The 16,330-nt window shown below is 47.7% G+C and overlaps 1 protein-coding gene across 1 annotated transcript in view; it reads left to right on the top strand.

Annotated features, from left to right (window-relative positions):
- The window catches only part of LOC140410225 (NACHT, LRR and PYD domains-containing protein 3-like), a 59,191-nt gene extending 45,299 nt beyond the window's left edge, over positions 1-13,892 (top strand). The window contains exons 5-9 of the mRNA XM_072498182.1: positions 2,595-4,332; positions 9,361-9,447; positions 9,556-9,726; positions 13,168-13,335; positions 13,482-13,892. Of these exons, the coding sequence (XP_072354283.1) occupies positions 2,595-4,332; positions 9,361-9,447; positions 9,556-9,726; positions 13,168-13,335; positions 13,482-13,569 (2,252 nt within the window). The 3' untranslated portion in view covers positions 13,570-13,892. The remainder of the gene's footprint in view (positions 1-2,594; positions 4,333-9,360; positions 9,448-9,555; positions 9,727-13,167; positions 13,336-13,481) is intronic.
- The last annotated feature ends 2,438 nt before the right edge of the window (positions 13,893-16,330 follow it).

Here is a 16,330-nt window from a genome sequence, read left to right as displayed (position 1 = left end):
CCCCGCACACATCTGGCAGGATCCTGATACACTGTGAAACCCTGTACACACCTGGCAGGATCCTGATCCACAGTAAACCCTGTACACACCTGGCAGGATCCTGATACACTGTCAAACCCCGTACACACCTGGCAGGATCCTGATACACTGTGAAACCCCGTACACACCTGGCAAAATCCGGATACACTGTGAAACCCTGTACACACCTGGCAGGATCCTGATACACTGTGAAACCCTGTACACACCTGGCAGGATCCTGATACACTGAAACCCTGTACACACCTGGCAGGATCCTGATACACTGTGGAACCCCGTACACACCTGGCAGGATCCTGATACACAGAAACCCTGTACACATCTGGCAGGATCCTGATACACTGTGGAAACCCGTACACACCTGGCAGGATCCTGATACACTGTGAAACCCCGTACACATCTGGCAGGATCCTGATACACTGTGAAACCCCGTACACATCTGGCAGGATCCTGATACACTGTGAAACCCTGTACACACCTGGCAGGATCCTGATACACTGTAAACCCTGTACTCACCTGGCAGGATCCTGATGCACTGTGAAACCCCGTACACACCTGGCAGTATCCTGATACACTGTGAAACCCTGTACACACCTGGCAGGATCCTGATACACTGTGAACCCCCGTACACACCTGGCAGGATCCTGATACACTGTGAAACCCCTACACACCTGGCAGGATCCTGATACACTGTGAAACCATGTACACACCTGGCAGGATCCTAAGGCATTGTGAAACCCCGTACACACCTGGCAGGATCTCTTTGTTTGGGGGCTCTCCAAGATGGCTGTTTGTGGTGCCATTGTTTCCGTTATCACCATGTGTGACCTGTCATGACCAACGTTCTACCCAACCCTCCCTCCCCACACCCTTCGACTTCTCCCTGGGCCTGTCTGCCTCCTCGCCCCTGCAGGCCTTGCCTCCCCCCCGCCCCTGTTTTATCCCCTACTTTCCCCCCTCATCTAGTTTTCTCCCCTTATTCTGCCGGAGATTGCGTCCTGTGCTACCAGCTAGTGTGGTGCCTGCCCAGTGTGATCTTTACCTTCCCCTACTTTTTACATTTCTCACCGCCTCTTTCCCTCTCCTCACCCCTTTCTGTACCTTACCACTCTCACCCCCTCCTTCCCGAGACTCATAGTCAGACTGAAGACAAGGCAGATCAATCCTGAGCAATTAGTCCCTTCTTTTTAAACAGAGGAAACAAGAGTTCAAGTTCATTGCTGGTGTCACAGCCTTCCCAGCCCGTGTTTGCTCACGGCATCGTCTGTTTGTGCTGGTGCAGTGAAGTAGAGCTTCTTACCTTGGGAGGTTACCCAGAGCTTGGCCGGGTAGAGCATCCCAAATCGCACATTGCCCTTGTCTTGGGTCACCTCGGCTACGTTTGAATTCAGCCCGGCGCTTGGCTCGGTCTCCCCCAGTGTCCTGGTACACATGGATTGAGAGTCCCTCCCACTTACAGGACCGTGTGTGCCTTACCCAATTCATGATCGTTTCCTGGTCTTTCTTGGCACCGATGCAGTTTCGTAATGATGGCCCGCGGCCGCTTTGGCCGGAATGACCTGTCGACTGTGGGCTTTGTCAACTTCCAGGGGCTCAGGGAAGCTTTCGCCCCGAACCAGCTTTCCCAGTGTCTGGGCCACATACTGCGTACGATTCTTGCCCTCAGTACCCTCCTGAAGGTCACAATGAGGAGGTTTTGACTGCATGACCGATACTCCTGGTCCTCGACCTTTCGCTTGACGTCCCTTGTGTCACCACCAACCTTGCTATCTCCATCTCCATTGAGGCGATCCAGTCGCTCTGATTGGTTGCAGCCTTCTCCAGCTCCCTGGTTGTCACCTCGCGTGTCAACAGTGGCCGCTCCCCCTTTTCCAGCTCTGCTTAGAAGGGGCGACCACTGCCTTCACCGTCGTCATCATTTCTAATTTGATGGCATCTCTGTGCAATTGGAGCTCCTGTGTTCGGAGGTCCATCCATTAGTTTATTGGGGGATAGCCCGGATATGCCCTGGTGGCCCATCCTGTTTGGGTGCGACCGATTCCTCATCGCCACCCGTCTTCTACATGGCCTCATTCTTCATCCAGGCTTTTACTGATTCTGCTGGCCTTTTGGCTCCTAAAATTGTTGAACAGGCATATCCTGTTCGTTGTGGTGGTATTGGGGGAGGATGGGGGTTTTTGTTCCCTGGTTTTGCTGCCTAATTTGGGGCTAAAAGTGTACACTCTCGAGTTTCGAGGAGGACAGCCAGCTTTCCTGCATCTGCTCAGCACATCCCCGTCACCAGAGGTCTCGCAATCTGTTAATTTTAGCCATCAGAGCGAAAATATCACTCATAGAATTATCCATGTTCAGTGAATACTAGAATCAAATGAAGATGTGAAACCTTTTAGATCACTGTTCATGTTCGAGCAAGGTTTGCATTGCTAAATTGTAATTGCAACTTTGAAATGTATTGAAACTTTGAACTAAATCTTGCACCATTTTAGTGAACAATGTAATGTTATTGTGAAGCTTTTTTCTCATGTCAGTAACATTAACACTTTATGTTCTAATTGAAGATGTTCAGCGGAAACACAAGGAGACACTCCGGGTACAAACTGAAACATTGAGAGTGAACACTATCCTGATAAAGGAGAAGGTTAAGATTTTCCAGCTGGTTGATCGATACGCTGAGCTAACGATCATTTCTACTATTCGAGATCGGACACTTGTCGAACATGAACTGCTGGCAAGAGGCCGAGACCATGAAGAGTGGAGAGAGAAACATCTGCGGAGAGAACTGGAAAAAATCCGACCTGATCAGTTGTTCCAGAGCAGCTTTTCCCAGAGAAAATCCAAATCTGGGAATTCTGCCGCAGTGAGTGGAGTCCCGGGAATTGGAAAAACAACAATGGTACAAAAGATTGTTTATGACTGGGCCACTGGGAAAATATACCCACACTTTCAATTTGTTTTCAGTTTCAAATTCCGGGATTTGAACAGTATTAACTGTAGAATAAACCTGAGGAATCTGATACTGTTTTTCTATCCTTACTTTGGGAATGTTCTGGGAGAGCTCTGGAAGAATCCAGAGGGACTGCTGTTTATATTCGATGGTTTGGATGAATTCAATGACAGGATTGATTTTGCTGACAATCGGAGAAATATAGAACCTCAGTCCACGTGCACAGATCCCGAATGCTGGTGTGAAGTGTCTGACATTGTGTACAGTTTAATACAGCACAAGCTGCTCCCAGGATGTTCAGTGCTAGTGACCAGCCGCCCCACTGCATTACATTTATTGGAAAAGGCTGAGATCAGTGTCTGGGCAGAAATCCTGGGATTTGTTGGTGATGAACGGAAGGAATATTTCAACAAGTTTTTTGAAGATCAGACGGTGGCAGAAGCTGTTTTCAAACATGTGGAGGAGAACGAGATCCTGTACACCATGTGCTACAACCCTTCCTACTGCTGGATCCTCGGTCTGTCACTGGGTCCCTTCTTTACACAAAGAGGCAGGAAACAGCAGCAAGTTCCCAAGACCATCACCCAACTATATTCCTACTATGTTTACAACATCCTGAAAAACCATGGCCGGGAGATTGAAAACCTCCATGATGTGTTACTGAAGCTTGGTGAGATGGCCTTCACAGGAGTCTCCAAGAAGAAGATTGTGTTTAGAAATGGAGATCTGATCAAGTACAATCTGCAACCTTCCCAGTTCCTGTCTGGGTTCCTGATGGAACTTTTGGAGAGAGATGACTCTGTCCAGAGTGTGGTTTACACATTCCCACACCTCACCATCCAAGAGTTTGTAGCTGCACTCGGACAATTCCTAACACCAGATCCTGGGGATATCGGGAAACTCCTCAGTGAAGCCCACAGCGAGGAAGATGGACGATTTGAGATATTTCTCCGTTTTGTTGCTGGTCTCTCCTCCCCACAGGCAGCTTGGCCCCTGGAGAAGTTTCTGGGTCAATTTCTTCACCAAACAACCTGTCGAGTGATTGACTGGGTGAAGGAGAAGGTTGAAGGACAGATCGGAAACACAGAGAGTGAATCTGGTAAAAGGAAACTTCTGAACACATTCCACTACCTATTTGAGTCTCAGAATAAAACACTGGCTCAGAAGACAGTGGGATCTGTGGAAACACTTACATTTAGTCAAATGCGACTGACCCCGATTGACTGTGCAGTCCTGTCTCATACCATTGGTCTCTGTGCTACAATAAAAGAACTCAATCTCAGCAACTGCTGCATTCAGTGTGAAGGGCTCCAGCGGCTGAGATCCACGCTTCACAAATGCCAGGAATTGAGGTAACTTTATTGCTGCATGAATTGTGAGTACCTCACATTATGGCCTGGACTCTTTTCGCGGTTGGGACCCCATCTTTGGGACCAATTCCAGGACCCAAACGTGCACCATATAGCGTAATGTGCGCAACATGATTTCAGAGAAAACGGCCAATTAGTGGGTAGTGGGCACAGTGGTCATCCAATTGGTATCCTTCCACATGGCATCCTGCAATCGCAGCTAGGGGCATAACTGTAGAGTTCTAATCAGTCACAGAATTTGCCCACACCGCCAGGAAATTCATGGACGGGGATGCACCCCCTCAAATGCTTGGCTCAACTTCAACTTAGTCAGCTGCGCTCTGTGTACTACCTTCAGCTGCATCAACCCCAGCCTTGCATATGAGGTTGAGGAATTCACCCTCGGCAGCACCTCACACCACAACCCCTCTTCCAGCGCTATCCCCAGCCCCTTCTCCGACGTAGCCTTCACCCCCTCCGGAGATGCCTTATCCTCATCCAGAATCCTCCCAGAGATCGCCGAGGCGAAACTCCCTCCCCCCCAACCCCATCACCGACAACAACCCCCCCCCTACACGAGGAGGTCAGTGCCACAGGAAAGGTGGGGACGCCTTTTTCACAAAGTCCCGCATCTGCATGTACCTGAGACCCTTCTCCTTGGCTCGAACCAGCGGTTCCCTCGGGTCGGCACCAACTTCGACCCCGCCCCCAACCTAAAGTGCTTTCGGAATTTCCTCCATAATTTCAGCGTGGCCACCACCCCGAGAACATCCCTGAGGCAAACGGGAGCAGCGCTGTTGCCAGCGCCCGCAGCCCCGACCTCTTGCGGAGGATCCCACCGCCGGAGAATCCAGCCCCTTGTCCTTCTTGAGCGACAATGAAATGGATGCCTGTCCCATTGTTTCTGGCAGGGCTCCCTTACCCTCTGCGCCCTCAAACATCTCCACCAACAACAGCGCCAACTTATCCATAAATGTTTTTATAAAACTCTACCGGGGTACCACCAGGCCCCGGTGCCTTAACTACTGCATTTTCCCGATCGCTACCTGCACTTCTTCCACCCCCACTGGCTCCTCCAATCCTGCCTTCTCTTCCTCTCCTACTTTGGGACACTTCAAAACACCAAAAACTCCCTCATTGCCGACTCATCCGCCGGAGACTCTGACTTATACAAATATTTATAGAGTTCCTCAAATGCCTTGTTCACCTGCTCCGGTGCCACCACCAGCAACTATTTCCTATCCCGGACCCTAACAATCTTCCAGCCATCTGCTGGCGGAGCTGGCCTGCCAACAAGTGGCTGACCTTCTCCCCACTACTTGTACATGGCCCCCCCCCCCTCGCCTGCTTCAACTACCGAACTGCCTTTCCCGTGGACACAAGGTCAACCCTTGCCTCTAGCTCCTTCCTCCTCATCAGGCGGTATAGAGTCGGATCATACCTTCCACCCACCTCCAAAATCTCCTCTACCAACCGCTGTCGCTCCTCTCTCGCCTTAAACAAGATGACCTCGCCCCTCACCTCTGCCTTCAATGCTTCCCACACAACTGATGGTGAACCCTCCCAGTCCCTACTGAATCCTACGTCATCCTCAGTCACCTTTCCCAGTTTGGTGCAGAAATCTGGGTCCATCAACGACCCCACGTCCAACCTCCATGCAGGCCTCTGAGCTGGCCCCTTCTCCAGGGCCACATCTACCCAATGTGGAGCATGGTCAGAGATAGCAATCGCCGAAGATTTTGCCTTCCTCGCCTCGGCCAACAGGACCTTCCCCATAACAAAAAAATGGTCAATCCTTAAATACATATTGTGCACTGGCAAAAAGAATGAGTACTGCCCATCCTGCAGGTGCAGAAACCTCCACTTGTCTGCCCCTCCCATCTCCCTCATAAAAGCTTACCTTAACACTGCAATGAAGTTACTGTGAAAAGCCCCTAGTCGCCACATTCCGGCGCCTGTTCGGGTAAGCTGGTCCGCGAATTGAACCCGCACTGCTGGCCTTCTTCTGCATCACAAACCAGCTGTCTAGCCCACTGAGCTAATCCAGCCCCAGATCGGACTATTACCTGAACCGAAGGATCGGCACATAGGAAGAACAAAATAATTGTGCTCCAAGGACGATGTTGGAACAGTGGAGGATGAGAGGCCTGGAATCTTGGTCGACTCAACATGGTGGCCAACCTTAGAGAGCTTCGATCAACAAAGACAATGGATTGTCGAACTAAATAAGCTAAGACAGGAAGGATTAAGAGAGGACTATTAGATAGAGAACCCCTGATCAGACTGTTGAATAAAAAAATAAAAGCACATCTTCGCCGCCCCCCCCCCCCCCGAAGGACGTCAGCGAAAGTGGCTTGTACCTATCCACCTTCGGATCCAACACTGTATTCAAGACCCCCCCCCCCAGTAGTAACTGATGCGTAGCCACATTTGGTATGGTAGCCAACATCTATCCTACGTCATCCCAATTCGGGGCGTGTATGCCCACCAACCTCGCCTCCAAAGCACCCGTTACTTATGGTCAGCCACCCACCTTCTCCATCTGGGACCTCACCCTCTTACCCACCAGTATCCCTACCTCCCCCGGGCCCGACTATCAACACCCGAGCGGAACACCCGGCCCACCCAGCCCGTCACCCAAAGCCTCGCTTTGTCGTTTCCCCCTCAGGTGGGGCTGAAGGGGCCAAATGACCTGCTCCTGCTGCTATGTTCCTACACTTCTGACCTTGCTGCTCTGTGACCTGTGCTGTATCATGGCTTGACACGACCTTTGCAGCAGTCCTCTGGCTGCTTGAGGGCTGGAGGGGGGCCTGCATACTGGACAGACGTGTGAGTGCAGGAAGATCGTGCCACCAGATTGATCGCTGACCATGTGAAAGCAGCTCGTACTTCTGCTCCCATCAACACGCTTGCTACATAGCAGCGAAATTCAGCCCAAGTCACCCGAGATGCTGCAGGCAGAGGCTACCCTGCCATCTCGCACCTTTTTATTTATTTGTTTCACTTTTCTGAATAAAGTTAAGTAGTTTTGACATTATTACTTGTAAATATGTTGAATTAAATTGGTTTCTGTCATTGAGGAATTAATTTTATAATGTAATAGATATATTTTACCACATATTCTTTCAATCAGTTGCAAAGCCAAGAGAGACAAAATAAAATTCTGTAATACTCACCAACGATGTTCCTGTTTGCATCAAATGCGAAGACTATTTATTTATCCTTCATCTTTTCAGTGTCTCCTGCTAACGCAAAATAGCAGTCTGTGCTTGCGCACCATTGCTGAGCTGCTGCTTAGGGGAAGCATTGTTCAACATCCGTTAGCTTAGTCCAGCTTAGCGAGACAAACGATAGACTAATTCTCACCAATCACCGCCCTGTGAACCTGTTACATTCTTGTCTGATTTTTTAAAAAACTGGCTATATTGTTCCCTCTTTATTCCCTTCCTTCCTCTTTCTTTTATTTTTGCCGTTAACATTTTGATCCACGGATGATTAATGGACCTGTGACTTTAAAGCAAGCAACCTGTAAGCGGACTGTACCTTTAATTCAAACAGAAGAATCCAAAAGGCTGTGCTGGTTGAAACTGGAGATTGACCAGTGGCAGAGAGATGATTGGGGTCTCGGTTTGATTGATTGCCGAATGGCGAATGGCCACCACCCAAAAGACTGTGTTCTGCCAAGTAACTGGTGATGATTGGATCCTGTTTCACTGGGCTGTTTTCAGAGTCCCGAGGTTGCATTTTGGATTCAGTTTGACTCCAGGCAGTCCTGAGGAAGATCTGCTGTCCTCTCCGCTCCATTTGTCTCCAGAAAGGCTGTGTTTCCAAACTGGCAGGGAGCCTGGATGAATCTATGTACAGGCAGATTCCAGAACCAACCAACATACTCTCCTGAAAGGCAGAGGCAGAACTGACCAACTCTCTCTACAGAAAGATAGAGGCCTGAATGGGAATCTCGAACTGAAAGCAAAGTTGAAAAGCAATGGGTTTTATCAGAAGGTCTGTTGCCTGTGAGTGCTGCATTTTCTAAACTACAGGGACACTGAATGAATGAAACTACCAAGAAGACCATTACAGGCTGCAGACCAAAGACTTTAATCAGCAGGCTTGCTGTGAAGAAAGTGTGTTGAAGAATCACAATATAAAACAAAGGCTGTATAAAGGCCTATGTAAAGGGGCTGATTTAGGACAGTGGGCTAAACAGCTGGCTTGTAATGCAGAACAAGGCAGCAGCACAGGTTCAATTCCTGTATCGGCCTCCCTGAACAGGCGCTGGAATGTGACGACTAGGGGCTTTTCACAGTAACTTCATTCAAGCCGACTTGTGACAATAAGCGATTATTATTATTATTAGGCACTTGAGCGGGATTCTCCGGTCAGCCAGCCGCGTTTTCCACCACGGCACGGCCCCACCAGCAGCGGGATTCTCCGTGCCCACAGCCAGCCGACGGAGTTTCCCATTGTGGCCACCCCACGCCATCGGAAAACACGTGGGCTGCCAGCGGACCAAAGAATCCTGCCAACGGAGAATTCTGCTGCTTATCTTTTGACCTTCATCCTTATTATTTTTTTACCCCTTTTCATCCCTGTGTTTGTCTGTCTTGTGTGTGTGGATAGAGGGTGGGACAGTTCAAGTGGGTTGTAGGTATTAGCTTGCCGTTAACCAGTTGTATTTACTGCATTTTGCACGATAGTCCTTGTGAAAAAGTAGCAGGAATTGTGTTTACATTTACAAACCTGGTGACTGTAATTATTGGGCAGCCAAGGGCCAAAGGCCTAAGGTATTTTTATAAAAATTATTGGTTAATTCACTTGTATTAAGACCCCAGGGCACATGGGGCGCATGGGGCTAGAATTGACTGTGTACTCGCCCAGGGTATATGGAGAGTTTGACAGAATAGAATTTGTTGTCCGTTTTAGGTAAATCAGTTAATTAGCTTCCTGAGATTTCTCTCTCTTTTTGTTCATATTGGAGAGATATCATTGGTGTTTGATTCAGTTTGTTTCTTGCACTCTGTCTGTGTTTAGACTAGGGAACAATGATCTGGGAGATTCAGGAGTGAAACTATTGTCTGCAGCTCTGAGGAATCCGGACTGTAAAATACAGAAACTGGAGTAAGTACGAGACAAACAGATTATATTTATACTAAATATTATTCTTCGTATAATAATAAAGTGAAGATTTTCTCTGATCCTTGACATTTCTCTCTCTCCGACCTTCAGACTCTATGAAAACAATCTCACAGATTTGTGCATTAAGGATCTCGCCTCCGCTCTCACTACAAACCAATCACTGATCATTCTAATCCTGGATTATAATGAACTGGGAGATGAAGGAGTGAAACTCCTGTCTACAGCTCTGAGGAACCCTAACTGTAAAATACAGAAATTGGAGTAAGTACCAGAGTGTGTGAGATTGTGTTTAGAATAACTGGGTGTCTGGCACTGTATGTTATTATCAGCAAGAGTGTTATTAATAAACACTACATAACTACTGGTGTAATTAACAGTCTATTTAATAAATTATGCACTTAATTGGGGCTAGAATTCTCCAGCAGTCGGCATTTACTGTTCCTGCTGGCAGCTCACCCCTGCCCATGGGTTTCCCGGTGGGGTGGCTTCAATGGGAAATCCTGAGTGGTATTCTCCGTTTGCCCAGCTGCGTATTTCTTGGCGGTGTGCCAATCACTCTCAGGATACAAATGTGAGGTAATGCATTTTGGAAGGTCTAATGCAGGTAGGGAATATACAGTGAATGGTAGAACCCTCAAGAGTATTGAAAGTCAGAGAGATCTAGGTGTACAGGTCCACAGGTCACTGAAAGGGGCAACACAGGTGGAGAAGGTAGTCAAGAAGGCATACGGCATGCTTGCCTTCATTGGCCGGGACATTGAGTATAAGAATTGGCAAGTCATGTTGCAGCTGTATAGAACCTTAGTTAGGCCACACTTGGAGTATAGTGTTCAATTCTGGTCGCCACACTACCAGAAGGATGTGGAGGCTTTAGAGAGGGTGCAGAAGTGATTTACCAGAATGTTGCCTGGTATGGAGGGCATTAGCTATGAGGAGCGGTTGAATAAACTCGGTTTGTTCTCACTGGAACGACTAAGGTTGAGGGGCGACCTGATAGAGGTCTACAAAATTATGAGGGGCATAGGAAGAGTGGATAGTCAGAGGCTTTTCCCCAGGGTAGAGGGGTCAATTACTAGGGGCCATAGGTTTAAGGTGCGAGGGGCAAGGTTTAGAGTAGATGTACGAGGCAAGGTTTTTACACAGAGGGTAGTGGGTGCCTGGGACTCGCTACCGGAGGTGGTGGTGGAAGCAGGGACGATAGTGACATTTAAGGGGCATCTTGACAAATACATGAATAGGATGGGAATAGAGGGATATGGACCCAGGAAGTGTAGAAGATTGTAGTTTAGTCGGGCAGCATGGTCGGCACGGGCTTGGAGGGCCGAAGGGCCAGTTCCTGTGCTGTACTTTTCTTTGTTCTTTGTTTGTTGAGTCTCTCCTCTCGATGCTTATCAGTGGGATTTTCCATTGAAACCACCACATGGTGCCGGGAAACCTGCAGGCGGAGGCTATGCTGCCAGCGGGAAAAGAGAATCCTAATGGCCGGAGAATTCCGGCCCCATTGACGAGGGGTGGGAGGAGAGAATTCCTCCGCCAGCGAAACATGTGGCTGGGGAATGGAGAATCCAGCACAGTAATATTGTTCACAGTCTTGAATTGAATGGCTCTCTAGGCTATATCAGGGAACAGTTAAGAGTCGAGTATTACATTTAGACCAGGTAAGGACAGCCGAATATCTTCCCTCAAGGATATTGGCGAACCAATTGGAATATTACAACAATCGATGATTAATGGCGGGATTCTCCAGCCACAGAGTCCTGCATTTCTCGGCGGTGCGCCATCTGGTGGCAGCGGAATCTCTATGCGGAAGGTGTTTGATAAGGTGCCGCACAGAAGCTTAATTCGCAAGGTTACATCACATGAGAGTGGGGGTAATTTATGAGACTGGCTGACGGACCGAAGCAGAGAGTCGGGATGAATAGGTCTTTCTCTGGATGGCAAGATGTAACTCTTGGGGTGCCACAGGGGTCGATCCTAGGGCCCAAGCTATTTACAATCTATAAACATGACATGGATAGACAGATCTATAGCCAAATTTGCAGACAACACAAAAATAGTTGGAACAGTTAGTTGCAATGAGGAAATAAGAACTTTACATGTGGTTTAGCTCAGTAGGCTAGACAGCTGATTTGTAATGCAGAACAAGGCCAGCAGCGCGGGTTCAAGTCCCGTCCCAGCTGAGAATTCTGAATTCTCCCTCTGTGTACCCGAACAGGTGCCAGAATGCGGCGACTAGGGGCTTTTCACAGTAACTTCATTGCAGTGTTAATGTAAGCCTGCTTGTGACAATAAAGATTGTTATTACAAGGCTAAAGACCAAGTGCATGAAAATGGCCTTAGAATAGATCGATACTTGATGGCTGGCGGTCATGATGGGCCGACGGTCTCTTTTTTTGTGTGCTGGAAACCTCTATGATTCTTTGTCCACAAAAGTTTGTCAAAGCCAAGTTACTGAATAAATTTAAAAAGGAAATAGATAGAATTCTAGACTCTATGGGCAGGATTCTCCAATAATGGGGCTATGTCCCCACGCCGGCGTGAAAAGCGGTGCCAACCACTCCGGCATCAATGCTCCCCGATAATGGGGAATGCTCCCCTTCCTAGGGCGCGGTCAGCACCGGTGGTCCCCGCAGCTCCAGCCAGCGCAGAACGGCCAGCATGAGTTCGCGCATGCGCGCTACGGCCAGCGTGATTCTGCGCATGCACGGGGGCTCCTGTCTCCACGCCGGCCCCCGGGCACTATGCCGGAGCCCTACAGGGGCCCGGCGCGGAGGAACATAGGCCCCCACGGAACCAGCCCGCCCGCCGATCGGTAGGCTCCGATCGCGGGCCAGGCCACCGTGGGCCGCCCCTGCGGTCGGATCCCCCCACCCCTCCTTCCAAGACGGCCTCTGCAGACTCACCTTCCTGGTCCCGCCGTGTGGGACCTGAGTAACCCACGCCGGCGGGACTCGGACGAACTTTCCAGCTACTCGGCCCGTCGGGGCCCAGAGAATGGCCATGGGGGCCACTTTCAACGGCCCACGACTGGCGCGACGAGAATCCCGCGGGCGCCCGAGAATCTGAGGGGGGTATCAGGAAGCCGTCGTCGGGGCATGATTCTTGCGTCCCCCCGGGGATTCTCTGACCCGGCGCGGGGTCGGAGAATCCCGGCCGTAAGGTGTCGAGAGGAATGGGGAGAGCACTGGAGTGTGGCCTTGAGATAAAGGATTCGCCATAATCATATTGAATGGTAGAACAGTCTCGAAGGGTTGAATGACCTACTATTTTCTGTATTTCCACATAATAAATACTGTAGATTATAAAGTGTTATTAATAAGCATTGTACATTATTAATCATATTAATGACAGTGTGACTAATAAATACAGTACATTGTTATTTGTTTCAGTAACAATGTTATTAATAAATGGTTCACATTATTAGTATCAGTGGCAATATTATTAATTAACACAATAAATTATCAGTGTCAGGGATTGTTATTAATCATTATTATTTGTGTTTGTGTGTTAATAAATTAGTAATATCAGTGGAAATATTATGAATAAGCATCGTATTTTTATTAGTATCAGTGCTAGTATTATTACTAATCCCTGTATAATATTGTTATCAATAAATGTGGTAAATTATTAATGCCATTGATATAGTGTTATTAATAAATACTGGATTTACCCTGATTCCTGTTATTCCTCTCTCTTCCCTAGTCTGTGGGGTGTTGGTCTCACAGATTCCTGTATTGAGGACCTGGTCTCTGCTCTCAGTACAAACCAATCGCTGAAAGTTATGTACCTGGGATCAAACTTTTTTACAGACCAATCTGTCCCCGCATTGTGCCACCTCTTAAAGACCTGCAGGACTCTAGAGGAGATGTGGTGAGTGGTTTTCTTAATGTTTAATATAAATAAAATCTCAGTGGAATTCTGGCAATATTATGGTAAGTATTATTCAAATATTAACCTCAGTCTCCGTTAATTACACTGTTGTTCAAGTTGTTTATTTTCTGCTTAATCTGTTTCAGGCTGAGGCAAAATTCATTCAGTCCCAATGAAAAGGAGCAGTTAGAGTCACTTCAAGATTTCAGACCAGGACTGAGTGTATTTGTCTGAACATTTTGATTGATGAGCACTATTGATCTCATTATGTGAATATTTCTGACTGATTTCCTGTGCCTCCCTTTTAATAATAGTAATTATAATAATAATCTTTATTCATAGCGGGTGCGGAGGCAGATGTTGTAGCCTTCGCCTTGTTGATCGCCCGAAGGCGGATCCTGATGGGTTGGAGAGCAGCCTCTCCACCCTGTGCCCTGGCGTGGCGGGGGGACCTGTTGCAATTCTTGAGCCTTGAGAAGGTTAAGTTTGAACTGAGGGGAAGGATGGAGGGGTTCTACAATTCATGGGCATTATTCATTATGCACTTTCAAGAACTGGATAACATCGAACATTAGTTGGGGGGGATGGGTGAGAGGGCTGCAGGGAGGGGGGCAGTGTGTGTTGATGGTGACTATGGGTGATTCCTGATTCCTTCTTGTCATTCATGTGCACATGTTTGGGGTTTGGTGGGAGGATGGGATCGTTGTTATTGATATGGGGATTGACATATTTGTTACTGATTATTGTTTATTGTTGGTGGGTGTAAATTTGGGAGAAAATGTGAAAAAGGAGAATAAAAATATTTTTTAAAAAAAATCTTTATTCATGTCACAAGTAGGCTTACATTAACACTGCAATGAAGGTACTGTGGAAAGCCCCTAGTCGCCACACTCCGGCGCCTGTTCGGGTACACTGAGGGAGAATTCAGAATGTTCAATTCACCTATGAAGCACGTCTTTTGGGACTTGTGGGAGGAAACCGGAGCGCCCGGAGGAAACCCACGCAGACACCGGGATGAACGTGCAGACTCCACACAGACAGTGTCCCAAGCTGGGAATCGAACCTGGGACTGTGAAGCAACAGTGCTAACCACTGTGCTACCGTTTTAATGGGCGGGACTCCAGATTGAAATCCAATTGGCTATTTCCCAGTTTCAAACTGAGTGAGTGTCATCTCCCATTGTGACATCAGAGGCCCAGCAACAGGGTCACCAGACTGTTTAGCTGAGATGAACCCCACCACCTAATAGGGACCAAAAACAACTGCCGGTGGTGACCCAGGCCAGGGAGCATGTCCAAATGGAGAGGTTTCTGAGACTAAGGGAAACGCAGATGGTGAATAATGTGTTTACTGTACAATGGGTTCATTGGTATTCCTGTATTTGCACCTCTGAAGCGTTTAATTTCTGAGCAGCTGGAACTACACATACTGAAGAGTGTCGACAAACAGGTGCATGGCAAATTCACCTCTTGCTCAAGGAGTAACAAGTTTGAAAGTGCAGTGATCCAGTTAAACTATAGCACAGTTGGAGCAACAAGTTTGAAAGTGCAGTGATCCAGTTAAACTATAGCACAGTTGGAGCAACAAGTTTGAAAGTGCAGTGATCCAGTTAAACTATAGCACAGTTGGAGCAACAAGTTTGAAAGTGCAGTGATCCAGTTAAACTATAGCACAGTTGGAGCAACAAGTTTGAAAGTGCAGTGATCCAGTTAAACTACAGCACAGTAAGCATCCATATAGCGATCTGCACCTACCATTACATTTTTTGAGATTGGACTCTAGTATTTCCCCACCTTCGACGTCAGTCTGATTCACCTATAATTCTGTGTTTTCTCTCCGCATCCCTTTTTAAATACTGGAGTTCCATTAGCTGCTCTGCAATCTGTAGGAACAGTTCCAGAGTCTTTAGAATCTTGGAAGATGACTATCAGTGGATCCACTATTTCTAGGGCCAATTCCTTAAATACTCGGATGTAGATTATTAGGCTCTGGTGATTTTTCAGCCTTCAATCCCATCAATTTCCCTAACTCCATTTCTCTACTAATACTAATTTCCTTTAGTTCATAGAATCTACAGTGCTGAAGGAGGTCATTTGGCCCATCGAGTCTGCACCGGCCCCTGAAAAGATCACCCTACCCAAGCCCAAGCCCAACACTTGCACCCTATCCCCGTAACCCCACTTTACCTTTTTTTTTGGACACTAAGGGAAATTTAGCATGGCCAATCCACCTAACCTGCACATCTTTGGACTGTGGGAGGAAACAGGAGCATCCGGAGGAAACCCACGCACACACGGGGAGAACGTGCAGACTCCGCACAGACAGTGACCCAGCGGGGAATCGAACCTGGGATCCTGGAGCTGTGAAGCAACAGTGCTAACCACTATGCTACCGTGCTGCCTGTTCCTCGCTCTCCCTAAACCCTGTGTTTACCAACATTGCTGGTTTGTTATTTGTGTCCTCCTTTGTGAAGACAGAACCAAAGTATGTATTTCTTTGGCCAGCCATTCCTTTGTTCCCAATTATAAATTCCCCTGTTTCTGACTGTAAGGGACCGACCTTTGTCTTCACCAATCCTTTTCTCTTCACATACAGATGAACATTTTTACAGTCAGTTTTTATGTTCCCCACATTGCTTTCTCTCGTACTCTATTTTCCCCTTCTGAATCAATCCATTGGTCCTCCTTTGTTGAATTCTAAGCTGCTCCCAATCCTCAGATCTGCATTTTCTTCTGGCCAATTTGTCTGCCGCTTCCTTGAATCTAACACCATCTTTAATTTACCAATAAGCCATGGTTTGGCCGCATTTCCCGTTTTACTTTTGCATCACACAGAAATGAACAATTGTTGCAGTTCCACCATGTGCTCTTTGAATATTTGCCGTGCCATCTACTGGCATCCCTTTAAGTAACGTTTCCCAATCCATCATAGCAAACTCATGCCTCATACCATCGTAATTTCCTTTATTTAGATTCAGGACTAGTCTCAGAATCAA

The sequence above is a fragment of the Scyliorhinus torazame genome, chromosome 4 (assembly GCF_047496885.1).
Source record: "Scyliorhinus torazame isolate Kashiwa2021f chromosome 4, sScyTor2.1, whole genome shotgun sequence".
NCBI lineage: Eukaryota > Metazoa > Chordata > Chondrichthyes > Carcharhiniformes > Scyliorhinidae > Scyliorhinus > Scyliorhinus torazame.
The sequence above is the reverse complement of the archived record's forward strand: the minus strand, read 5'-3'. Positions and strand labels throughout refer to the sequence as shown.